The sequence below is a fragment of the Bos indicus x Bos taurus genome, chromosome 23 (assembly GCF_003369695.1).
Source record: "Bos indicus x Bos taurus breed Angus x Brahman F1 hybrid chromosome 23, Bos_hybrid_MaternalHap_v2.0, whole genome shotgun sequence".
In the NCBI taxonomy this organism is placed as follows: domain Eukaryota; kingdom Metazoa; phylum Chordata; class Mammalia; order Artiodactyla; family Bovidae; genus Bos; species Bos indicus x Bos taurus.
In genome coordinates this window covers 51,555,162-51,580,820 of record NC_040098.1, presented here as the reverse complement: position 1 = coordinate 51,580,820, position 25,659 = coordinate 51,555,162, and the positions used below count along the sequence as shown (strand labels likewise).

The 25,659-nt window shown below is 44.6% G+C and overlaps 1 protein-coding gene across 4 annotated transcripts in view; it reads left to right on the top strand.

Annotated features, from left to right (window-relative positions):
* The window catches only part of RIPK1 (receptor interacting serine/threonine kinase 1), a 33,588-nt gene extending 9,599 nt beyond the window's left edge, over positions 1-23,989 (top strand). For 2 of the 4 annotated variants that reach the window (XM_027524374.1, XM_027524373.1), the window contains exons 5-11: positions 1,074-1,302; positions 3,244-3,393; positions 6,537-6,613; positions 11,366-11,456; positions 12,775-13,338; positions 21,045-21,197; positions 23,073-23,776. In XM_027524374.1, coding sequence (XP_027380175.1) covers positions 1,074-1,302; positions 3,244-3,393; positions 6,537-6,613; positions 11,366-11,456; positions 12,775-13,338; positions 21,045-21,197; positions 23,073-23,359 — 1,551 coding nt within the window. In that variant the 3' untranslated portion in view covers positions 23,360-23,776. Of the gene's footprint in view, positions 1-1,073; positions 1,303-3,243; positions 3,394-6,536; positions 6,614-11,365; positions 11,457-12,774; positions 13,339-21,044; positions 21,198-23,072 lie in introns of all 4 variants that reach the window. The other 2 variants (XM_027524372.1, XM_027524375.1) reach the window with 2 other exon arrangements.
* The last annotated feature ends 1,670 nt before the right edge of the window (positions 23,990-25,659 follow it).

The following is a 25,659-nucleotide window of genomic DNA, read 5'->3' as shown; positions in this document are numbered from 1 at the left end:
TAAAAATCCCTTTCCTTTTGAAAACTCTGTCCACTGTAGTCAAAGGAAAAAGAGGGAGGGTTTTCTTTTCTCCTCTAGGTGGACCATCATGTCAAGGTGGCTTTGGCAGCATGAATCCCAGCCGAGCACAAGGGTCTGAAAGGGGAAGTGGAATTGTGGGGAGGACGCAGGAACTGCTTACGCAGGCGTCCCTTTACCAGAAGATTCTGCTTCTAGCGCTCTGTTCCAGCCCTGGACAGGGTTTTTTGTGTTTGTTTTTTTTTTCTTGTGTCTTTAAAAGAAGGTTCTTTACGTTAATAACTTACCTCTTAAGATCTGGGTTAGAATTTGAGGATTCTAGACAATCACATGCCAGAAATCATCCCCAAAAGCTCGGATTCCCTGAAGCAAAAGTGGAACTGCCGCCTCTGGTGTCTTCACTGTATAGCTCTGTCATTCTGCCCTGCCGCCTCCCTCCGTGCTCTGTGTCTGACCTTGGTATTTTTTTCTTTGCCTTTTTGTCTGTCTTTCCCCTCTTCCGCATCCCATCTTCTCTCAGGTTCAGGCTCCCAACTCAGCACCAGCAGCTACACTCCTATCCTCCGTGTGTCTTTGGGATCCTTGGAAATTCACATCCATGGGCTTCTGGACACCCTTTGGGAAAACAGAAGGTGCAGTACCATGTGCTACACAAGCCAGCTGAAAAGAAAGTGCCTGTTTTCCCTAGCCTCAGAACCAACAGAAAACATGCAGAATAAGTGAGGAGTTAAGAGTAAACATGTCTAGTTGTTGTTCTTCTCAGGAATATCTTCTGCTTTTCTCCCCATCAACCACCACCCCCCACCCCCAGATATTGCGTAAGAATCGAGACACCAGAATTTCACACAGACTTTCTTATGGGAGATTTTCCAGACGTCTGAGGACATATGTTTTCTACTAGTTTGTTCAGAGGTAGCTGTTTTAAACCTGTCCGGGGCAGCCGTTTCTGCAAATGTTACAGTCCCTTCATCTACTGGATAAGCCCCCAATTTAAAGACAGCTTTGATTTGCTTGCTGCCGTCACAGGAGCATCCCGTTGGTTTGCTCTCCTGCAGATAGCTGACCTCGGCGTCGCTTCCTTCAAGACGTGGAGCAAGCTGACGAAGGAGGAGCACAATGAGCAGCGGAAGGCGGGCGGCAGTGCCGGGAAGAGCGGTGGCACGCTGCACTACATGGCCCCTGAGCACCTGAACGATGTCAACTCCAGGCCCTCCGAGAAGTCCGACGTGTTCAGCTTTGCCATCGTGCTCTGGGCGATCTTCGCCAACAAGGAGCCATACGAGAGTAAGGCATTGATAGAGGAGGGGGCCTGGGGGCTGATGGGAGTTGTCAGTGGGGTGACAGCGTGCAGTGAGGTCGTGGAGGTTTATCACTGTTTGTTCAACGTCTGTCTCACCCACCAGACTGTGAGCTCCACGAAGGCCGGGACCGCATCTCATCCATTCACTGCTCTTCCTCCGGTATCTACACACGGAACGTAGTGGGTACTCGGCAAGCATTTGTGGAATGGATAGTAATCTCGATTTAGGAACCGGGGGTCATAGGACAGATCGGAGCTTGGGTAGTGCATCTCAGCTTGCAGGGTGCTCAACAATCCAGGCTTCCTCCCGGACAGGAAGGCTTGCTCGGTCCTTGTGAGGACTTTCAGGGCACACACTCCATACTTTCATCCATCGACACACCCCTCCATTCAGGAATTGTTTATTTTCAGTACTTACTGTGGGCTCTTTACTGGGAACTCAGTCTATAAAGATGAGAAAGACAGGGTTTGTGCAGGAGAACAGGTGCATAAGTAGCTGTTCTTCACTGTGTTAAAGTGAAGTCGCTCAGTCGTGTCCAACCCTTTGCGACCCCATGGACTGTAGCCTGCCAGGCTCCTCTGTCCATGGGGTTTTCCAGGCAAGAATACTGGAGTGGGGTGCCATTTCATTCTCCAGGTCAGTGTGTTAAGAACCTGAACTAATGGCCCTTCTCCTGCCTGCTCTTCCTGGGTGACTGTCAGCTTCCAGGATTCAATCCCCTCTTTGCTGCTCAAACCCCTAGTGGTGGCCTGGACATCCTCCTATCTGTTAGATCCAGTCCACGTACCAGAGGACCCCCCAAAGCAGTATCCCCCAAAACTAACCCATGTTTTCCATGCTGCCCGAGTGGCTCACTCAGCTCTGCTCTTACATCCAGAAAATGGCGTTACCATCCACCAACCAAGCTGCCCAACCAAGAACCTCAGTCTCCAGACTCAGCCTTGCCCTCCTACATCAATCAGACATAGAAACCTGTGAATTTGGGAATCCCTGGTGGTCCAGTGGTTGGAACTCACACTTCCATTGCTGAGGGCTGGGATTCAGTCCCTGGTCAGGGAACTAAGATCCTACAAGCTGCACAGCATGGCCGGAAACTGTGACCTCCGGGCATATCAGATTCAAGATGCATCCGCATCTGTCTCCAGAGGACCCTGTCCAGTTCACACCCTCTGTGGCAGGCTCCTCGTGCCACCACCGCTCGCTCACACTGCCATCAAACAGGCCGATCAGGCCTCTCAATCATCTGTTTAAGATCCTTCCAAGATACCCTTGACATTCGGGATCAAGTTCAAACCTCTCAGTATGGAGCACAGGGCCCTCTCTGATTTGGCTAAGCTGTTCCTTCCCTCCCTTGCCTCAGCCAACATGCCCAGTTACACTGAGCTGGTCATAATTTCCAGATACATCTTGATTTCTGCAACTCCCAACCTATTCAGATCCTGCTTTGTTGGCCTGGAATCTTCCTCTCTGAATCTTCCTTCCCAGTTCTTTACCTGGATAACCCTGTTTATCCTTTTGGACCCAGCAAAGCCTTTTCTGACCTTCCAGTAGTGGTCCTGCCACCAAAGCCCTCTGTGCTTACTTCTTGAACAGCCAGTATCGCTCTGAATTTTAAGTCACTCTTACTAACGAGCTCCTTCAGCGCAACCGCTGTCTGCTGTTTGTCTCTGTATTAAAATCTGGAGTGTGTCACGGCTTTATTTACATATTCAGTCGTCTGCCAGGAGACAGCTTTGCCAATAATCTGCCTTTCCTCTCTTTGATCGTCTCTGGGGAGGAACAGGTCTGCTTATCGTCCCAGGGCATTCTGCCCCTCCCTGGTATAACCGTGAGAGATCAGTGGCCTGGTCCAGGTTCTGTCATCTCCCTGCCTGAGAGGAGTGGGACCTGAACGTCTCAGCTCTTCTTTCCATTTGCTCTGTAGACGCCATCTGTGAGCAGCAGCTGATACTGTGCATCAAGTCTGGGAACAGGCCAGACGTGGAGGACATCATTGAGTTCTGCCCGCGGGAGGTTATTGACATCATGAGGCAGTGCTGGGAGGTGAACCCGGACAACCGGCCCACGTTCGCGGGTGAGTCCCCTCCGTGCGGGCACCGCCTCCCTCCCATGTCTTCCTAGTGAGAGGCTGACGGGCGGTACTTGGAGTTTTTAGGAAACCGAGTTCCACTCCTGATTTCAAACTGATTTTCTAGATTCCAAAGGCTTTGTTCAAAGAAAAGTTGCCATCCCTCTCCCAAGCATGAAGGCATACAAGATCCTTTTGTTTCTTGGTGGTATTTTCCCCCATAGTTAAATTTGTTTAATTGTATTAAAATATACGTGACACACAATTTACCACTGTAATCAATTTTAGGTGTTCAGTTCAGTTCAGTTCTGTCCAACTCTTTGCAACCCCACAGACTGCAGCACGCCAGGCTTTACTGTCCATCACCAGCTCCCAGAGCTTGCTCAAACTCATGTCCATCGAGTCGGTGATGCCATCCAACCATCTCACCCTCTGTTGTCCTCTTCTCCTCCTGCCTTCAATCTTTCCCAGAATCAGGGCCTTTTCCAGTGAGTCAGTTTTTCGCATCAGGTGGCCAAAGTACTGGAGCTTCAGCTTCAGCATCAGTCCTTCCAATGAATATTCAGGACTGATTTCCTTTAGGATTGACTGGTTGGATCTCCTTGCAGCCCAAGGAACTCTCAAGAGTCTCCTCCAGCACTGCAGTTCAGTGGCATTTAGCACATTCACAGCGTCTTCACCTTCCTCACCTGAAACCATACCCGTTCACACTGACTCCCCACCTGCTCCCAGCCCCTGGAAGCCGCCACCCTCCTGTCTGAACACTGACTCCCCACCCGCTCCCAGCCCCTGGCAGCTGCCGCCCTCCTGTCTGTCTCTGTGAACTTGGCTTCGCGGGGTCCCCCATGTAGGCGGAATCCCACAGTGTTGTGCTGTCGTGACTGGCTGGTTCACTGAGCACAGTGTCCAGGGTTCCTCCAGGTCATATCCTGTCAGGATCTCCTCCCTATTTCCTGCTGAGCGGTGTTCCGCAGTGTGAGGACCGCACCGTGTCTGTCCAGTCACCTGCTGCCGGATGCTGTGGTGCTTCCCGGCCGTCTGACTTCTTAGCTTCTTTGATCTCAGTTCCTTCCTGTGTGGCTGGCATCTCTGGAAGTGTTATTTGCCATCTGCATCGGGCTGAGAGCAAGAGGAGAAGGAAAGGGACTGGAGTTTGTCACATCCATGTACCTCTTGTCATCCCCCTTTGTCACCTAGGGCCTTACTAAGGTCCTGGAGGCAGAGGGAAAGAGAAAATTGGGTCAGGAAGAAACAAAGAGCAGGAAGGAACTTAGGAGCCTGCAGGGGGTTCTGTGCTCGTATTTCTGCTTTGAGGAAACCGATTTGAAACCCCACCAGCCACTCCCATGAGAGGGTTATGGGGTGATTGATTCAGTTGCTTTCTTACTCAGTCAGCCTGAATCTTGTCCTGGCTTGGTTTCTTCTCATGCCTTTTTCACCTTTTTAAACTGAAATTCTGCTTCTGAGATAATTGTAGACCTATATGCAGTTGTAAGAAATAATGCAGACATCCCGTGTACCCTTTACCTGGCTTCCTCCAAGGATCACATCTGGCCAGACTCAGTACACACCACAGCTGGAATACTGACCCTGACACAGTCAGATTCAACACACCACCATCTCCACAAGGGTCCCTCCTGCTGCCATTCACAGGAGTAAAGCTGCTGGGGATACTCACGTCACAGGTGTTCGTGTGAATGTAAATATTTCTCTAGAGTAAGTACCCAGGAGTTAAGTAAGTAAGTCATAGGTGGTTTAATGTCTAGTTTGTTTTTTTTTTTTTTTAAAGAAACTGCCAATCTGGGCATTCCCTGGCTGTCCAGTGGTTAGGACTCTTTGCTGTCACTGCCAGAGACCCAGGTTCAATCCCTGGCTGGAGAACTAAGTAGGATCCCAAAAGCTGTGCAGCATGGCCAAAAAAAAACCAAAACCCTGCCAGCTGTTTTCCAGAGAGGCTGAGCCATTTTATATTCTCACCAGCTACGTGCAAGTGACCCAACTTCTCTACACCCTTACCAGCACTTGGTGGTGCTGCTGCTCGTTCAGGTAGCCTCTGATAGGTACGTAGTGATAGCTCAGTGTGGCTCTGGCTTCATCTCCCCAGTGCCCAGTGACGGTGGGCATCTTCTCGCGGGTGTCTCTGCCATCTGTGTCTCTTCCACGGCGCAGTGTCGCTCTGTGTCTTTTGCCCACTTTCTAATTGGATTTTGTCTTCTCACTGTTGAATGTAGAGTGTTCTCTGTATGTGCCATATAGTGTTCCTTTCTTGGACATGTGATTTTCAGTTAGCTTCTCCCAGTCTGGAGCTTGGTATTTTTTTTTCCATTCTCTTCTCAGGATCTTTCATAGACTGAAAGTTTTTATTTTGATGAAGTCTTCTTCATTAATCTCTCCTGTTGTGGATGATAATTTTGGTGTCAAGTCTGAGGACACTGTCAGGATTAGATCCAAAATACTTTCTTCCCTTTTTTTTTCTGAAAATCTTAAGAGTTTTACATTTAAGTCTGTGTTAAGTTCTTTTTTTTTTTAATGATTGTCAAGGAAAATTCATTATTGCCAGTGAAGGAATGACAGCACAGAACTAAATATTTGGTTTCTTTTCTTGCCATTTATTTAATGTCTTATTGGGAAAATACCGTGATCCATGTCGAGTTAATTTTTGTATGAGGTGTGAGGTTTAGGCTGAATTTTGGTTTTTCCTTTTTGCCCTGTTCCACCGCCATTTGCTGAACGGCTGTCTCTCCTCCATTACCTTGTTTCTCTGACTCTTTACACCAGATCCCTACCCTGCGTATTCCATCCTGGATCACCTCTGATGCCAGAGGGACAAACAAGGAGCCCACCCTTCCTTTATCATCTGGATATTAGCCCTCTTAGGCAGGGCCTTGTGCTGCAGCAGAGCAACTACCTAAAGCTGCATTGTGTTGGGCAGGAGCCCTTGGTTTCCTTCCAGTGGTATCCCAGCCTTCGTTCTGTCTGCATAGAAATTAGTCTTGTCTATTTATGAAAGTGATTTAAAGTTTTATTCTGTTGCTTTGCCCACAGATTAAGGCACGTAATTCAAAGATAATAGACTCTTAATATCTAAATTTTTAGAAAATACTTAAGAAATTTTAAAGTGCTTTTTTTTTTTTTTTTTTTACGTATAGGCATTGAAGAAAAATTTAGGCCTTTTTATTCAAATCAATTGGAAGACTATGTAGAAGAGGATGTGAAGAGTTTAAAGGTGGGTGACATACCAGCTGCATTAAAGCAAATACCGTATCAGTCATGAAAACCAAAGCATTACACTTTACTACTGAGATTCGAGCTAAGCAGCTGGGGAACTGGGAAGTTCCCCTGTAGGGGGGCATGGCAACCCACTTCAGTACTCTTACCTGGAGAATCCTCATGGACAGAGGCGCCTGGTGGGCTGCAGTCCATGAGGTTCCAGAGTCGGACACGACTGAGTGACTAAGAACAACAGAAAGCACAGCTTGGTAACCACAAAAAAACAAAATTAGCAGTTTTATGCAGGTATCATCAAGTTAGCATTACTGGACCCATTCCTCTGTCAAAACAAATGAAGTGAGAGGAAAATATATCTAGCAATATGGAAAAAGATAAGCACAGCATCACTGGAATAGGGTGGAAAGGAACCATAGGTGGGTCAGTCATTTTGAAGAATTCTTGAAAGATTAAAACGCCAACAGAAATATCTTTTGAGACATATAACAGGAAAAAAGTTTTAAAAGGCCAACTCAAACATAATACTCAAGAAGTCCTGGAGGAGGAAGTCTTGGGTCAGCGTATAGAGGAACAGATCTCACCTGGCACGTTGGCGGGCATTGTCACCTGGGAGCCATGCTTGTGTTTGTTTCAGAAGTTGACTCTTCCCCCCAGCCCCTCCGTGCTGAGCAGCAGATGGGAGCAGACCCTTCCCGGGATCACAGAGGTTTGTCAGAGACCGTAGCCAGCTAACCAGCCAAGAGGAGCAGAGACTTCCCCCACTCACATGCTCGGGAAACAAGCTATTGTCCTAAGTCTTACCATATTGCTCTTATCGTGGGAGAGAGACTGCGCTAAATAAAACAGGCAGGAAACAGAGGTTTTAAAATACATACAGATACACACACGCAATCAGACAGTCAAGAACTGCCAGACTTTTGAGGGACACCTACACTGTAACAGAGAGGTACCCGGTGCAAACCAAGGAAGCAATCACAAGGACATCGAGGAAGGCAGTTGCTAAAGCAGAAAAGCATGAGCGCAGCGCTCAGGGATATCTCACGATGATAAAAGCTTCATTTCACCAGAAAGATGATAGCCTGAAGTCTGTTGGCCTTTGAACAACACAGATTTGAACTGCATGGTCCACTTATACTCAGATTTTTCTCAATAAACACGTACTACATGATCGTCACTTGGTCGAATTTGTGACATGGAACGACAAATACCAAGGGCCGGCTGTAAAGATGTATTTGGATTTCCGGCTGTGAGAGAGGTGAGTGCCCCGATTCCTCTGTTCAAGGATCAGCTGTGTAATTTAGAGAAACCGGCTCAACTAGAGACAGAAAACCTGAATATTCCTATAACTATTAAAAGAGAGTTAAGCAGTCTTACAAGAAAATTCCACAACCACATAACTTAATCAGCAATTTCTGTCGAATATTCAGTGAAGAAGTTACCCCGATGTTATACAACTTGTCTGGATAACAGAAGAGGCAACTTTTATGAGATGAGCATAACCTTGATTCCCAAACCTGAAAGGCAGATACAAGAAAGGAAAACTACACAATGATTTCGCTTAACAATGTGGTTTTGAAAATCCTGAACAAAATGTAAACAAGTTGAATCCACCAATGGACGATAAAGATTGCAAAAGATATGTGGTTTCACTAACAGAAAAGCAAAGTGAATTCATTATAATTTTTCATCCATTAGATCAACAAGAGTTTTGAAAGACTGATACATCAAGTGTTGGTGAAAATGCAAAGTAACAGACACTTTCATGCAGTATTAGTAACAGTGTAAGTTGGTAAAGTTTATTGAAATGTGAAGCATCTATCAGACTTTTAAGCATGAACTTTTGCTGCAGCTCTGCTTAGTAATCTATCCTGTTCACGTGTATGCTCAAAGATTTAGCTTCAGATGTTTGCACCTTTGTGAGACTTAAAATTTGGAAATATATAAATTTGGAAATCACCCGAATATTTCTAAGTAGATGTACTAAGTTATGGTTCAGTTCACTTCAGTCACTCAGTCACGTCTGACTGTTTGCAATGCCATGAACCACAGCACGCCAGGCCTCTGTGTCCATCACCAACTCCTGGAGTCCACCCAAACCCATGTCGGTGATGCCATCCAACTCTCATCCTCTGTCGTCCCCTTCTCCTCCTGCCCTCAATCTTTCCCAGCATCACGGTCTTTTCAGATGAGTTAGCTCTCCACATTAGGTGGCCAAAGTATTGGAGTTTCAGCTTCAACATCAGCCCCTCCAGTGAACACCCCGGACTAATCTTCTTTAGGATGGACTGGTTGGATCTCTTTGCAGTCCAAGGGGCTCTCAAGAGTCTTCCCCAACACCACAGTTGAAAAGCATCAATTCTTCTGCGCTCAGCTTTCTTTATAGTCCAACTCTCACATCCATACATGACTACTGGAAAAACCATAGCCTTGACTAGATGGACCTTTGTTGGTAATGTCTCTGCTTTTTAATATGTTGTCTAGGTTGGTCATAACTTTCCTTCCAAGGAGCAAGTGTCTTTTAATTTCATGGCTACAGTCACCATCTGCAGTGATTTTGGAGCCCAGAAAAATAAAGTCAGCCACTGTCTCCCCATCTATCTGCCATGAAGTGATGGGACCGGATGCCATAATCTTAGTTTTCTGAATGTTGAGCTTTAAGCCAATTTTTTCACTCTCCTCTTTCACTTTCATCAAGAGGCTCTTTAGTTCTTCTTCACTTTCTGCCACAAGGGTGGTATCATCTGCATATCTGAGGTTATTGATATTTCTCCCGGCAATCTTGATTCCAGCTTGTGCTTCCTCCAGCCCAGCATTTCTCATGATGTACTCTGCATAGAAGTTAAGTAAGCAGGGTGACAATATACAGCTTTGACATACTCCTTTTCCTATTTGGAACCAGTCTATCGTTCCATGTCCAGTTCTAACTGTTGCTTCCTGACCTGCATACAAATTTCTCAATAGGCAGGTCAGATGGTCTGGTATTCCCATCTCTTTCAGAATTTTCCAGAGTTTATTGTGATCCACACAGTCAAAGGCTTTAGCATAGTCAATAAAGCAGAAATAGATGTTTTTCTGGAACTCTCTTACTTTTTCGAGGATCCAGCAGATGTTGGCAATTTGATCTCTGGTTCCTCTGCCTTTTCTAAAACCAGCTTGAACATCTGGAAGTTCACGGTTCACGTATTGCTGAAGCCTGGCTTGGAGAATTTTGAGCATTTACTAGCATGTGAGATGAGTGCAATTGTGCAGTAGTTTGAGCATTCTTTGGTATTGCCTTTCTTTGGGATTGGAATGAAAACTGACCTTTTCCAGTCCTGTGGCCACTGCTGAGTTTTCCAAATTTGCTGACGTATTGAGTGCAACACTTTCACAGCATCATCTTTTAGAATTTGAAATAGCTCAACTGGAATTCCATCACCTCCACTAGCTTTATTCATAGTGATGCTTCCTAAGGCCCACTTGACTTCACATTCCAGGATGTCCGGCTCTAGGTGAGTGTGAATGATCACATCTTCATGATTATCTGGGTTATGATCTTTTTTGTACAGTTCTTCTGTGTATTCCTGCCACCTCTTCTTAATATCTTCTGCTTCTGTTAGGTCCATGCCATTTCTGTCCTTTATTGAGCCCATATTTGCATGAAGTTATGGTTAGTAAACAGTGTCAGACTTTATTTTTCTGGGCTCCAAAATCACTGCAGATGGTGACTACAGCCATGAAATTAAAAGACGCCTATTCCTTGGAAGGAAAGTTGTGACCAACCTAGATAGCATATTCAAAAGCAGAGACATTACTTTGCCAACAAAGGTTCATCTAGTCAAGGCTATGGTTTTTCCTGTGGTCATGTATGGATGTGAGAGTTGGATTGTGAAGAAGGCTGAACGCCGAAGAATTGATGCTTTTGAACTGTGGTGTTGGAGAAGACTCTTGAGAGCCCCTTGGACAGCAAGGAGATCCAACCAGTCCATTCTGAAGGAGATCAGCCCTGGGATTTCTTTGGAAGGACTGATGCTAAAGCTGAAACTCCAGTACTTTGGCCACCTCATGCGAAGAGTTGACTCATTGGAAAAGACTGATGCTGGGAGGGATAGGGGGCAGGAGGAGAAGGGGACGACAGAGGATGAGATGGCTGGATGGCATCACTGACTCGATGGACATGAGTCTGAGTGAACTCCGGGAGTTGGTGATGGACAAGGAGGCCTGGCGTGCTGCGATTCATGGGGTCGCAAAGAGTCGGACATGACTGAGCGACTGATCTGATCTGATCTGGTCTGATAGTAACTATATAATCATTTAGGAGTGGTGGAAACTAACAAATGAAATGGAAAGATCTTCAAGACTTATTGTAAGTGAAAAAATAAATCGCAAAACCACAGAGCATGACTCTGTACATGTGAGTGCTCAGTTGCTCAGTCGTGATAAATAATAATAAAAAAATTTTTTTTCATCAATCAGCTTTATATGCAAGGGTTTATTTTGGTTTCATTATATTCGTTGGTCTATATGTCTTTCCTTAGTCCAATACCACACTGTTTGATTACTGTAGCCATGTAGTGAGTTTTGAAATCAGGAATCTTTTTAAGATTGTTGTGGCTATTTAGGAAAAAAAGTTCATTTATTTTTTTTAATATTCACTGCTTGTAAGAACTATGTGATATTTCTACCTTCTGAAAAATTAATTCTTGTAAAAATTTTTTGGAACTATTTTCTGCTGTTTACCTAAAGTGTGTTTTTATGCTCTTAATTTTAGAAAGAGTTTCCAGGCCAAAATGAAATTGTAAAGAGAATGAAGTCTCTCCAAATTGACTGTGTGGCAATAGCTCCAAGCAGGTCAAATTCAGGTAACTTATATTGTGATTGAAAATCTATTTATTTACTTGTTTGCTCGTTCACTCACACAACTGCGTAAAATGTTATTTGAAATTGTATGAGAAAAAGAAGCTGTAAAATTTAACGCCTATCTTAAAGGAATTAATAGTATATTTGGAGTTAAGATACATATGGGCTTCCCTGATAGCTCAGTTGGTAAAGAATCCGCCTGCAGTGCAGGAGACCCTGGTTCGATCCCTGGGTTGGGAAGATCCCCTGGAGAAGGGAAAGGCTACCCACTGCAGTATTCTGGCCTGGAGAATTCCACGGACTGTATTGTCTATGGGGTCGCAAAGAGTCAGACACGACTGAGCAACATTCACTTTCAAGATACATGTATTTGAAATACTGGGTAACAACAGGTTCACCAAAATCATCAAGTATCCTGAACACATACTCTGATAGGGACACATAATATATCTGATAGGGAGGAGGTGACAGTTCATGAAAAAGAAAGGAACACAGGCAGGAGCAAGGTCCTCGAGAAGGTCAGGGACGGGCACATCCAGAGGACGTGCAGGGAGGCTGGCCTCAGAGTCAAGCAGGCGTGCTTTTCTCATTGTCACAAAAGGGAAAGCAGAGTCTCAGAAATTAAAGCCACTCATCAGTTGTCTGTTCTGGGGCAAATTACTCAACTTCTTGTGAGCCTCATCCATCATTATGGTAATAATTGCTCCTGGTCTTTTGTGCTAAGTCACTTCAGTCGTGTCTGACTCTTTGCAACCCTGTGGACTGTAGTCTGCCAGGCTCCTCTGTCCATGGGATTCTCTAGGCAAGTATACTGGAGTGGGTTGCCATTTCCTCTTCCAGGGGATCTTCCTGACCCAGGGATCTAACCCACGTCTCTTGCATCTCCTGCACTGGCAGGCGGGTTCTTTACCACCAGCACCACCCGGGAAGCCCACTCCTAGTCTTACAGGGCTTTTAAAGAATAAAAGAACCCACGGAAATGCTTAGCCCAGAGCTGCTGCCGTTCTCATTTTCCAGCCCTCATCACACCAAGGAGACACTTTCTCTGCTCCAACACAAGTCCCTTTCTTCCTTAGTCATTCCTACAACACCTGCTTTTCTGCTGCTTGGTTATAACTTTTCTTGTGCTCTCTCACCACCAGCAGGACAACCACTCACTACCTATGCAACTAGGAGGAAGACCAACTAGTAAATGCTCTTTATTTGTTCTCAGAGTTTTCAGTCTCTTGTCCGAGGTGCAGATTCCCGATGGTGCTCGGGGTCTGTTTTACTTCTTAGTGTTCCATGATGCTCTTTCCGATGCTGGTCATTTCTTTCCAGCCACAGAACAGCCCAGTTCACTGCACAGCTCACAGGGCTTCGGCATGGGTCCCGTGGAGGAGTCCTGGTTTGCTCCCGCCCCAGATCACCAGCCGGAGGAGAATGACTTCCTGCTGCACAGTAAACTCCAGGAAGAGGCCAACTACCACCTTTATGGCAGCCGCATGGACAGGCGTACAAAAGAGCAGCCCAGACCAAACATGGCTTACAGCAGTGAGGAGGAGAGGAGGCGCAGGGTCTCCCATGATCCTTTTGCACAACAGAGACCTTATGAGAATGCTCAGAGCCCAGGGATAAAAGGCCTCGCTTACCCTGGTGTGATGAGTCACACCAGTGCAGCCCAGCAGCCAGCGGGGCTAAGCAGCCAACCCCAGTCACCATACTGGAGAGATGGATCATTTCATCCGCTTGGAGTGAGACCGCTGGACCTGGGGACCATGAGTCCACGAGTTTGGTATGGGCCAAACCCAGGCCACATGCCAAGCCTGTATAAAACTCCAGTGCCTGAGACCAACCTCCTGGGGAACACACCCACCATTCCATTCACCTCCTTGCCATCAAGAGGTAAATGGGCCTTGGAGTCACACTGTTCTTTTAAATTTTCCTGAAAATAAAGCCAGCCACTACTCTGTCAGAAACTAGAAGGTAACAAAGGTCAAGCTGTTTGGAGTCTTCAGCCGCCAGACGCACCTTGCCACCCCGGAATAGTCTCATCAGATCCCTCAGCCTAGGCTGTCTGTTCAGGTGGGCTTCAGGCAGCTACCCACACGTGCGGGGTGACAGAGCCTGGCCTCCAGGAGGCGTCCTCCGCTCTAAGCCGAATCTCAGTAGTCCACTGTGTCCTGGCTCTGATGTAAGGGGAAGTAACTGCCTGTATTCTTTCACTTGCTTGCTGTTTTCTGAAGGTAAGAAGTAAGTCTCAGACACGTTCATCCTTTATCTCGTCTAGACCAGAGACTACCATTTGTGATGAAAACCACATTGTTGGGCAACCATCCCCTCCAGAACTCTTCCTTCTTCCCAAACTGAACCTGTCCCCGTTAGACACTAACTCCCCTTTCTCCCTCCTTCCCAGCCCCAGGCAGTCAACCTTCCGCTTTCTGTCTCTACAAATTTGATGACTCTGGGACCTCATATAAGTAGAGTTGTATGGCATTTGTCCTTTTGTGACTGGCTTACTTCACTGAAGAGTGTCCTCAAGGTTCATCCATGCTACATCATGTGCCATTATTCCCTTATTTTAAGGCTAAATAGTAATGCATTATTATTATGTGGTCCATCCAGAATGGACCACATTTTGTTTATCTGTTCATCTGTTGACGGACACTTCGATAGCTTCCACTTTTTGGCTGTTAGGAATAATGCTACGAACATGTGTGTATAGATATCGGATTAAGACCCTGCTTTCAGTTCTTTGGGGCATATACAAGTAGAATTCCTGCATCGTATGGCAGTTTTTTTTAACTTTTTGAGGAACCACCACTGGTTACCACAGTGGCTGCATCTTTTTATATTCCCACTAGCAGCGCACAGAGGTTCGTTTCTCCACATCCTTGCTGACACTGGTTGTTTTCTGTATTTTTGATAGTTTCCAACCTAATGGATGTGAGATGATTCAGCCAACTTTTTTTTTTTTTTATAATTAATTTTATTTTATTTTTAAACTTTACATAATTGTATTAGTTTTGCTAAATATCAAAATGAATCCACCACAGGTATACATGTGTTCCCCATCCTGAACCCTCCTCCCTCCTCCCTCCCCATACCATCCCTCTGGGTCGTCCCAGTGCACCAGCCCCAAGCATCCAGTATCGTGCATTGAACCTGGATTGGCATCTCGTTTCATACATGATATTTTACATGTTTCAATGCCATTCTCCAAAATCTTCCCACCCTCTCCCTCTCCCACAGAGTCCATAAGACTGTTCTATACATCAGTGTCTCTTTTGCTGTCTCGTATACAGAGTTATCGTTACCATCTTTCTAAATTCCATATATATGCGTTAGTATACTGTATTGGTGTTTTTCCTTCTGGCTTACTTCACTCTGTATAATAGGCTCCAGTTTCATCCACCTCATTAGAACTGATTCGTATGTATTCTTTTTAATGGCTGAGTAATACTCCATTGTGTATATGTACCACAGCTTTCTTATCCATTCATCTGCTGATGGACATCTAGGTTGCTTCCATGTCCTGGCTATTATAAACAGTGCTGCGATGAACACTGGGGTACACGTGTCTCTTTCCCTTCTGGTTTCCTCAGTGTGTATGCCCAGCAGTGGGATTGCTGGATCATAAGGCAGTTCCATTTCCAGTTTTTTAAGGAATCTCCACACTGTTCTCCATAGTGGCTGTACTAGTTTGCATTCCCACCAACAGTGTAAGAGGGTTCCCTTTTCTCCACACCCTCTCCAGCATTTATTATTTGTAGACTTTTGGATTGCAGCCATTCTGACTGGTGTGAAATGGTACCTCATAGTGGTTTTGATTTGCATTTCTCTGATAATAAGTGATGTTGAGCATCTTTTCATGTGTTTGTTAGCCATCTGTATGTCTTCTTTAGAGAAATGTCTATTTAGATCTTTGGCCCATTTTTTGATTGGGTCATTTATTTTTCTGGAGTTGAGCTGTAGGAGTTGCTTGTATATTTTTGAGATTAGTTGTTTGTCGGTTGCTTCATTTGCTATTATTTTCTCCCATTCTGAAGGCTGTCTTTTCACCTTGCTAATAGTTTCCTTTGATGTGCAGAAGCTTTTAAGTTTAATTAGGTCCCATTTGTTTATTTTTACTTTTATTTCCAATATTCTGGGAGGTGGGTCATAGAGGATCCTGCTGTGATGTATGTCAGAGAGTGTTTTGCCTATGTTCTCCTCTAGGAGTTTTATAGTTTCTGGTCTTACGTTGAGATCTTTAATCCATTTTGAGTTTATTTTTGTATATGGTGTTAGAAAGTGTTCTAGTTTCATTCTTTTACAAGTGGTTGACCAGAGTTCCCAGCACCACTTGTTAAAGAGATTGTCTTTAATCCATTGTATATTCTTGCCTCCTTTGTCAAAGATAAGGTGTCCATATGTGCGTGGATTTACCTCTGGGCTTTCTATTTTGTTCCATTGATCTATATTTCTGTCTTTGTGCCAGTACCATACTGTCTTGATAACTGTGGCTTTGTAGTAGAGCCTGAAGTCAGGTAGGTTGATTCCTCCAGTTCCATTTTTCTTTCTCAAGATCGCTTTGGCTATTCGAGGTTTTTTGTATTTCCATACAAATTGTGAAATTATTTGTTCTAGCTCTGTGAAGAATACTGTTGGTAGCTTGATAGGGATTGCATTGAATCTATAAATTGCTTTGGGTAGTATACTCATTTTCACTATATTGATTCTTCCAATCCATGAACATGGTATATTTCTCCATCTATTAGTGTCCTCTTTGATTTCTTTCACCAGTGTTTTATAGTTTTCTATATATAGGTCTTTAGTTTCTTTAGGTAGATATATTCCTAAGTATTTTATTCTTTTCGTTGCAATGGTGAATGGAATTGTTTCCTTAATTTCTCTTTCTGTTTTCTCATTATTAGTGTATAGGAATGCAAGGGATTTCTGTGTGTTGATTTTATATCCTGCAACTTTACTATAGTCATTGATTATTTCTAGTAATTTTCTGGTGGAATCTTTAGGGTTTTCTATGTAGAGGATCATGTCATCTGCAAATAGTGAGAGTTTTACTTCTTCTTTTCCAATTTGGATTCCTTTTATTTCTTTTTCTGCTCTGATTGCTGTGGCCAAAACTTCCAAAACTATGTTGAATAGTAATGGTGAAAGTGGGCACCCTTGTCTTGTTCCTGACTTTAGAGGAAATGCTTTCAATTTTTCACCATTGAGGATAATGTTTGCTGTGGGTTTGTCATATATAGCTTTTATTATGTTGAGGTATGTTCCTTCTATTCCTGCTTTCTGGAGAGTTTTTATCATAAATGGGTGTTGAATTTTGTCAAAGGCTTTCTCTGCATCTATTGAGATAATCATATGGTTTTTATTTTTCAATTTGTTAATGTGGTGTATTACATTGATTGATTTGCGGATATTGAAGAATCCTTGCATCCCTGGGATAAAGCCCACTTGGTCATGGTGTATGATCTTTTTAATGTGTTGTTGGATTCTGATTGCTAGAATTTTGTTTAGGATTTTTGCATCTATGTTCATCAGTGATATTGGCCTGTAGTTTTCTTTTTTTGTGGGATCTTTGTCAGGTTTTGGTATTAGGGTGATGGTGGCCTCATAGAATGAGTTTGGAAGTTTACCTTCCTCTGCAATTTTCTCGAAGAGTTTGAGCAGGATAGGTGTTAGCTCTTTTCTAAATTTTTGGTAGAATTCAGCTGTGAAGCCGTCTGGACCTGGGCTTTTGTTTGCTGGAAGATTTTTGATTACAGTTTCAATTTCCATGCTTGTGATGGGTCTGTTAAGGTTTTCTATTTCTTCCTGGTTGAGTTTTGGAAAGTTGTACTTTTCTAAGAATTTGTCCATTTCTTCCTCGTTGTCCATTTTATTGGCATATAATTGTTGATAATAGTCTCTTATGATCCTTTGTATTTCTGTGTTGTCTGTTGTGATCTCTCCATTTTCGTTTCTAATTTTATTGATTTGATTTTTCTCCCTTTGTTTCTTGATGAGTCTGGCTAATGGTTTGTCAATTTTATTTATCCTTTCAAAGAACCAGCTTTTGGCTTTGTTGATTTTTGCTATGGTCTCTTTTGTTTCTTTTGCATTTATTTCTGCCCTAATTTTTAAGATTTCTTTCCTTCTACTAACCCTGGGGTTCTTCATTTCTTCCTTTTCTAGTTGCTTTAGGTGTAGAGTTAGGTTATTTATTTGACTTTTTTCTTGTTTCTTGAGGTGTGCCTGTATTGCTATGAACTTTCCCCTTAGGACTGCTTTTACTGTGTCCCACAGGTTTTGGGTTGTTGTGTTTTCATTTTCATTCGTTTCTATGCAAATTTTGATTTCTTTTTTGATTTCTTCTGTGATTTGTTGGTTATTCAGCAGCGTGTTGTTCAGCCTCCATATGTTGGAATTTTTAATAGTTTTTCTCCTGTAATTGAGATCTAATCTTACTGCATTATGGTCAGAAAAGATGCTTGGAATGATTTCTATTTTTTTGAATTTACCAAGGCTAGCTTTATGGCCCAGGATGTGATCTATCCTGGAGAAGGTTCCATGTGCGCTTGAGAAAAAGGTGAAATTCATTGTTTTGGGGTGAAATGTCCTATAGATATCAATTAGGTCTAACTGGTCTATTGTATCGTTTAAAGTTTGTGTTTCCTTGTTAATTTTCTGTTTAGTTGATCTATCCATAGGTGTGAGTGGGCTATTAAAGTCTCCCACTATTATTGTGTTATTGTTAATTTCTCCTTTCATACTTGTTAGCATTTGTCTTACATACTGCGGTGCTCCTGTGTTGGGTGCATATATATTTATAATTGTTATATCTTCTTCTTGGATTGATCCTTTGATCATTATGTAGTGACCTTCTTTGTCTCTTTTCACAGCCTTTGTTTTAAAGTCTATTTTATCTGATATGAGTATTGCTACTCCTGCTTTCTTTTGGTCCCTATTTGCATGGAAAATCTTTTTCCAGCCCTTCACTTTCAGTCTGTATGTGTCCCCTGTTTTGAGGTGGGTCTCCTGTAGACAACATATGTAGGGGTCTTGTTTTTGTATCCATTCAGCCAGTCTTTGTCTTTTGGTTGGGGCATTCAACCCATTTACGTTTGAGGTAATTACTGATAAGTATGATCCCGTTGCCATTTACTTTATTGTTTTGGGTTCGAACTTATACACCGTTTTTGTGTTTCCTGTCTAGAGAATATCCTTTAGTATTTGTTGGAGAGCTGGTTTGGTGGTGCAGAATTCTCTCAGCTTTTGCTTGTCTGAGAAGCTTTTGATTTCTCCTTCATACTTGAATGAAATCCTTGCTGGGTACAATAATCTGGGCTGTAGGTTATTTTCTTTCATCATTTTAAGTATGTCTTGCCATTCCCTCCTGGCTTGAAGAGTTTCTATTGAAAGATCAGCTGTTATCCTTATGGGAATTCCCTTGTGTGTTATTTGTTGTTTTTCCCTTGCTGCTTTTAATATTTGTTCTTTGTGTTTGATCTTTGTTAATTTGATTAATATGTGTCTTGGGGTGTTTCGCCTTGGGTTTATCCTGTTTGGGATTCTCTGGGTTTCTTGGACTTGGGTGATTATTTCCTTCCCCAGTTTAGGGAAGTTTTCAACTATTATCTCCTCAAGTATTTTCTCATGGTCTTTCTTTTTGTCTTCTTCTTCTGGAACCCCTATGATTCGAATGTTGTAGCGTTTAATATTGTCCTGGAGGTCTCTGAGATTGTCCTCATTTCTTTTAATTCGTTTTTCTTTTATTCTCTCTGATTCATTTATTTCTACCATTCTATCTTCTAATTCACTAATCCTATCTTCTGCCTCTGTTATTCTACTATTTGTTGCCTCCAGAGTGTTTTTAATTTCATTTATTGCATTATTCATTATATATTGACTCTTTTTTATTTCTTCTAGGTCCTTGTTAAACCTTTCTTGAATCTTCTCAATCCTTGTCTCCATGCTATTTATCTGTGATTCCATTTTAATTTCAAGATTTTGGATCAGTTTCACTATCATTATTTGGAATTCTTTATCAGGTAGATTCCCTATCTCTTCCTCTTTTGTTTGGTTTGGTGGGCATTTATCCTGTTCCTTTATCTGCTGGCTATTCCTCTGTCTCTTCATCTTGTTTAAATTGCTGAGTTTGGGGTGTCCTTTCTGTATTCTGGCAGTTTGTGGAGTTCTCTTTATTGTGGCTTTTCCTTGCTGTGTGTGGGTTTGTACAGGTGGCTTGTCAAGGTTTCCTGGTTAGGGAAGCTTGTGTCGGTGTTCTGATGGGTGGAGCTGTATTTCTTCTCTTTGTTCAGTCGCGCTGTGGGGAGGGAGGGAGGGATGCTGCAAACAAATAACACTGGCGTGCGCTCGCAGTGCCTCAGCCACACTGGGTCTGCCCCCGCTCATGGCGCGTGTAGCCTGCCTGCCCACACTGCTCGGGCTCTAGGTTGTTCTGCCGGGAACAATCCGAGGCTGGCCCTGGGCTGCATGTACCTCCCAGGTCCAAGCCGCTCAGGTTCAGGCACTCGGGTAGTCCTCAGAGGCGCAGACTCAGTTGGGCCTGAGTTTTGTGCTCTTCCCAGGTCCGAGCAGCTCAAGTGATGAGGTGTTTGGTGAGCGCCAATGCTGCGACTTATCGCCTCCCCACCACTCGGTTATCTGGGTGTAAAACCGGCGCACCTTCTCAGGCAGATGTTAACCGTCCAGACCCCCAAGAAGTTTTAGTTAGCAAAGAAGCCTGCTTACAGTTTTATAGATAATGTCTCTCTGGGGCTGCGATTGCCCCCTTCCGGCTCTGGCTGCCTGTCACCGGAGGGGGAAGGTCTGCAGCCAGCTATCTCTGTTCAATTCTTTGTTCCGTGCGCGGGCCTGGCGGTGTCTTAGGTTGGGGCTGGCTTTTCGCGTGGTAGATATCCCACAGTCTGGTTTGCTAGCCCAAATTATTTTGCTCAGATAGTGCTCAGGGTATTCAGGCCAGATTCTTACTCTCAGCGATGCAGCCCGCGCTGCGCCTCCCTGCCCAGCCCCCGCTTGCTAATGGCGCGTGCAGGCGTCTGCGCTGCTTCTCCGCTGGGGGAGTTACCGTAGGACTTGCAATCTTCGAGTTTTAATTGTTTATTTATTTTTTCTCCCTGTTATGTTGCCCTCTGTGCTTCCAAAGCTCGGCACAGATTTGGCAGTGAGAAGGTTTCCTGGTGTTTGGAAACTTCTCTCTTTTTAAGACTCCCTTCCCGGGACGGAACTCCGTCCCTCCCTCTTTTGTCTCTTTTTTTGTCTTTTATATTTTTTCCTACCTCCTTTCGAAGAGTTGGATTGCTTTTCTGGGTTCCTGATGTCCTCTGCCGGCATTCAGAAGTTGTTTTGTGGAATTTACTCGACGTTTAAATGCTCTTTTGATGAATTTGTGGGGGAGAAAGTGTTCTCCCCATCCTACTCCTCCGCCATCTTGGCTCCTCCCTCTCAGCCAACTTTTAAAGAAGAAAATTTCAAGTGGTGGCATAGGATAAATAATTTTACTTAAGCATTTGGAATAGAGTCCTGCCCCTTTACCAGGCTGTACTTTTTTCTCTTCCTTTCAGTCTAGATATACTACTAATCTCTGTGTGTTTCTTTCTAATTAGATGAGTCTTCAAAATATACCATACACAGCAGTTCTGGCATTCAGATTGGCGACAGTAATTACATGGAGATTGGTGGAATGAGTTCATCGGTGCTCGACAGCACATACATGAACTTGAAAGAAGAGCCGGCTTCTAAGTACCAAGCTATCTTTGGTAAGATGCCCTTGAAGGACTCATCCTACAGCAACCTTGAACCTTCTCACCTAATTATTTCTCTGATTACTCTCCCTGAAGATGCCGTATTGCTCCTCATGTAATTTCCATAGAAGTGCTTTGTAACTTATTTATGTGTACCGAGGACGTAATTAGAGTATCTAATTCACGGGTTTGCTATGAAAGTGAAATGAGTCAATGCAAATAAGGCGCTTACGCACTGCCTGGCCCATAGTAAGGTCTAGAGAAGTGTTAGACACATCAGCATCATCAACATGGCCGCCCAGACCCAGGAGCTCATCAGGCCCTCAGCAAAAGGGATTCCGTAAAAGACAGAAGACTATGCCCTCAGCTGCACTTGCATAATAAAAATTAGAGGGCTTTCTCACATGGGGTTCCACTATACAGCCTCATAACATTAATCCCAAAACACGACCTGGGAAAAACGGTGTGATTTAAGAACCCAGCTTCCTAATTAACCCCAGGATTGGCATTCTTTTTTAATCAAGGGCCAGAGAGTAAATGTTTCCGGCTTCGCTGGCCATCTCTGTTGTAGCTCCTCAATTGACACCACTTCCATTAGGGCCTCCCTGGTGGCTCAGGTGATAAAAAACTCGCCTGCAGTGTGGGAGACCTGGGCCAGATCCCTGGTTTGGGAAGATCCCCTGGAGGAGGGCATGGCAACCCACTCCAGTCTTTTTCCCCGGAGAATCCCCATGGACAGAGGAGCCTGGTGGGCTGCAATCCTGGGACCGCAGAGCCGGACAGGACTGAGCGACTGAGCAGAGCACACAGCACAGCTGACCCCGCAGCACACCAGTAGCCTCAGGCAGCAGGTGCACGGATGGGTGTGGCCACGTTCTAATAAAACTTTGTTTAAGACATGCAGTGGGCCACGTGTGGCTCACAGGCCATAGTTGGCCAAAGTGAAAGTGAAGTCGTGTCCGACTCTGCGACCCCTGAACTGTAGCCTGCCAGGCTCCTCTGTCCATGGGATTTTCCAGGCAAGAATACTGGAGTGGGTTGCCCCATCTAATCCTCTCAAAGCCAGTCTTTAATGCACTAGAGCAGAGGTTCCTAAGGTTTGGGGTGACAGGGTACCTTTGAGAACCTGCTGGAGCCCAGGGTCCCTCTCCTGGTGAAGCACTGAGACTCTGGCCGGGAGGCTGACACCTGGTGGTGACGGTCAGAGCTGCACTGCGGGAGCCGAGGAAAGAATGGGTGTTCTGCGGGGGCATGAGGTGTCTCTATTATTCCGCTTACTGAACATCACGGAATATGGCTTGTTTGTGGTGGTGTGGTGGTTATATACTTCTGTTTGCTTCATTTTATTATTTTTATGAAGGCCTGAGAGGAAGGAACCAGTAGGGAGAGAGGGGTTACGGCTCTAGGAGAAAGGAGGACTGAGTGGGGCAGGGGAAGGATGAGCCCAGAAATACTGCACCCGTGAAAAGACAGTGCAATCAAAGAGTTTCCACGCAGTGGTCTCAGTGTCCCGGACCAAGTAAGAGGAATGCACACCGCTGGGGGAAGGTATCCTGAGTTGAGTGACCTTAATTCTGGCCAGATGTAACCAGAAAAGGCCCAAAAGGAACGAAAATGGTGTTTTCCCCCTTGACGTCGGAAAGTGTAAACAGGAGCTGTGGCTCAGCTGGTACGGAACAGCCTAGCAGCCGAGGGGGCCGCTCCCAGGAGGAAGCAGGTCCTCACGTGGGCTGGTGGACAGGTGAGGGTCATCCAGGGAGCCGACAGCCAGAGCGTGGGGAAGTTAACCTTTCTTACTGACTCCTGGTACTCTCTACTTTATGCAGGTGTTTGAAGCCAGATGTTCACCTGGCCATAGCTCAATGCCTTCTCCTCTTTTCTGTTTGGCAGATAATACCACTAGTCTGACTGATAAACACCTGGACCCGGTCAGGGAGAATCTGGGGAGACACTGGAAAAACTGTGCCCGTAAGCTGGGTTTCTCTGAATCTCAGATCGATGAAATTGACCACGACTATGAGCGAGATGGACTGAAAGAAAAGGTTTACCAGATGCTCCAAAAGTGGCTGATGCGGGCCGGCAGCAAGGGGGCCACAGTGGGAAAGCTGGCCTGTGCGCTCTACCTGTGCTCGCGGATAGACCTGGTCAACTGCTTGATCCGCATCAGCCAGAGCTAAGCCCACAGGGGCTCCTGCGGCGGGGCCACCTCCTCCCCAGTGAAAGCCTGCTGCCTGCGGCGATTCGGACTTCTTTTCTCCCTGACACAGGGGGTGCTGTGTCTGCGTAAAAATCACTTCCTGCCTTTCACAGCTGGAGGATGGAAAAGGGAACCGACAGCAAACCACCCGCTATGCAGGACGACCTATTCGTGGCCAAGGCCCAACCCAACAAGAAGCCTAATTGGGCTCTGAAAAGGAGAGAGTTGAAAAGATCATTTTTTTCTTTCATATTATCCCATAATCTTCATGCTATTCATTCTGGTTTCTGGGAGTTTTGTTTGAGCAAGGAAAAAAAAAAATTCGGAGAACATAACTTAAATCAGCTTTCTAATTTTACACTGTCTTCTCCACATAGGCGCCTGTTATAACCAAAGTCAAAAAAAAAATTCTCATCCAGTCGGATAGCGGAAAACTGGAGGGGGAGACGGTCCTGAGCTGTGGGAGGGGGCAGGGTGATTCCTTTCCCAGATGGATCCCTTGTGACCACTGTTCTCTAAATTCCAAACAGGTTTTAATCAGTGTCAGAGGCAAAATGCAGACAATGTTTTAATAGACTAATTAAAATAAAATTTTGTACCTCAAATAGAAGCCACTGAAATGATGTGTTTGTATAAACGAAACGGTGTGAGATTCTCCATGGTGACTTTACCACGTGGGTCGGCGTTTCCTTTTCACCTGGCTACTGGCAGGAGAGGGGAAGCTGGGGAGAAAAGAGCTTTCCTGACCGTGCATTTTGACTTTCAAAATGCAACACCCACGGGCCCGAGAGTCTAAGCACTGCTGTCCCGCACACCTGGCTCAGGGGCCTTTCCTTCAGCCCCTACTGTCTAAACACTGGACCGAAGAGGGCTAAGTTTACACCTGAGGAGTTTGGATACTAGGCCCAAACGCCACAAGAACACTCGTCTTGGGCAGGAATCAACGAAGTGGGACGACACCGACTACAATACGAGAAAGAAGGCAACCTGTTCTTGGCTCCGAGAAAGGTATCCAGACCCTGAGGTTGATACTCGTGACACCCACTCCCAGGCCGCAGACCCTGGTCAGCCGAGTCCCCGCCTGTCGCTGTCGTGATAATCTTTGCTGTGGGTCAACACGGTGAAGTTAGATCTTCAGCAACACGAAAAGGAGTTATTTCTCACAAGACATTTTAAATAGTTTAAAAAGCTTTTCTAATTACAGTAATTAAGTAAATAGGATAGGTCTCTATACGGTCAAGGTGTGAGAAGCATCTGATTACAAAGAAATCACTGAAGGACTAGTTCTATGGTGTAATCCAGACACAGGCCTCTGAAATCAAGCAGGCATTAGTTCCACTCTGGCCGTGCACCTGGGGCCTGCTTCCTGACCTTTCCCAGCCTCAGTTTATCTGTAAATAGGGTGCTAGGACATAAGGTAGGTGTGAGGATTAAAATTAAGATGATGCATCTCATTTTAGGTGCCTGGCACAAAAAAGTTAAAGATGTTTTTTGATGTAGACCATGTTTAAAGTCTATTGAATTTGTTACAATATTGCTTCTGTTTTTATGTTTTGGTGTAGAGGCATGTGGGATCCTATCTCCCCCATCAGGGGTTGAACCCACACCCCTTTGCATTGGAAGGCAAAGTCTTAACCACCAGGGAAGTCCTTAAAAATAGTATTTTTAAAATTAGTTTTTATTGGAGTATGCCGGAGTCCAGCTCCAGCAGCCAGGGATTCAACCTGAAGAGATGGACGGTGTCGGCGATGATGATGTAGCCTCTGACTCATAGTATGGAGTGACATGTTTATTTCAAGCTTCAGGTTCTCTTTTATACTTTGACAAAAGCATTAGGTCAAAGGTTTGACATTTTTAGTTTCCCCCACCCAGATTTACTATACTCAATTTGGGATTACATTGTAACTCATGCTACATTCCTCAGTTTCTTATCTTTCTAAATCCTGTTTGCCCCTAGCATCTTAAGATCATTATCTCCTAAAAAGGCTTCTAGCTATTCCTAATTAATCCTAAACCCAGCAAACTTCTTTTGCCATAAACATTCCCCTCACAAACAGGTCTCAGATGATAATCCTTCCCATGGCCTCAAGCTGCCTACTTGCTCATCCTGGGATATTCTTTGTAAAGATCCTTGAACAAATGTCAATGGTTATTTTATAGATTATTTTCTGGGCACAACTGTAGAAGGCTTTGTGCTTTCTCATGCTTCTCTCAAGCACCTTAACATTCTTTCCAGCCAACTCAACCAAAGAAAGGAAAGAACAAGTCAGAATCTCAAGG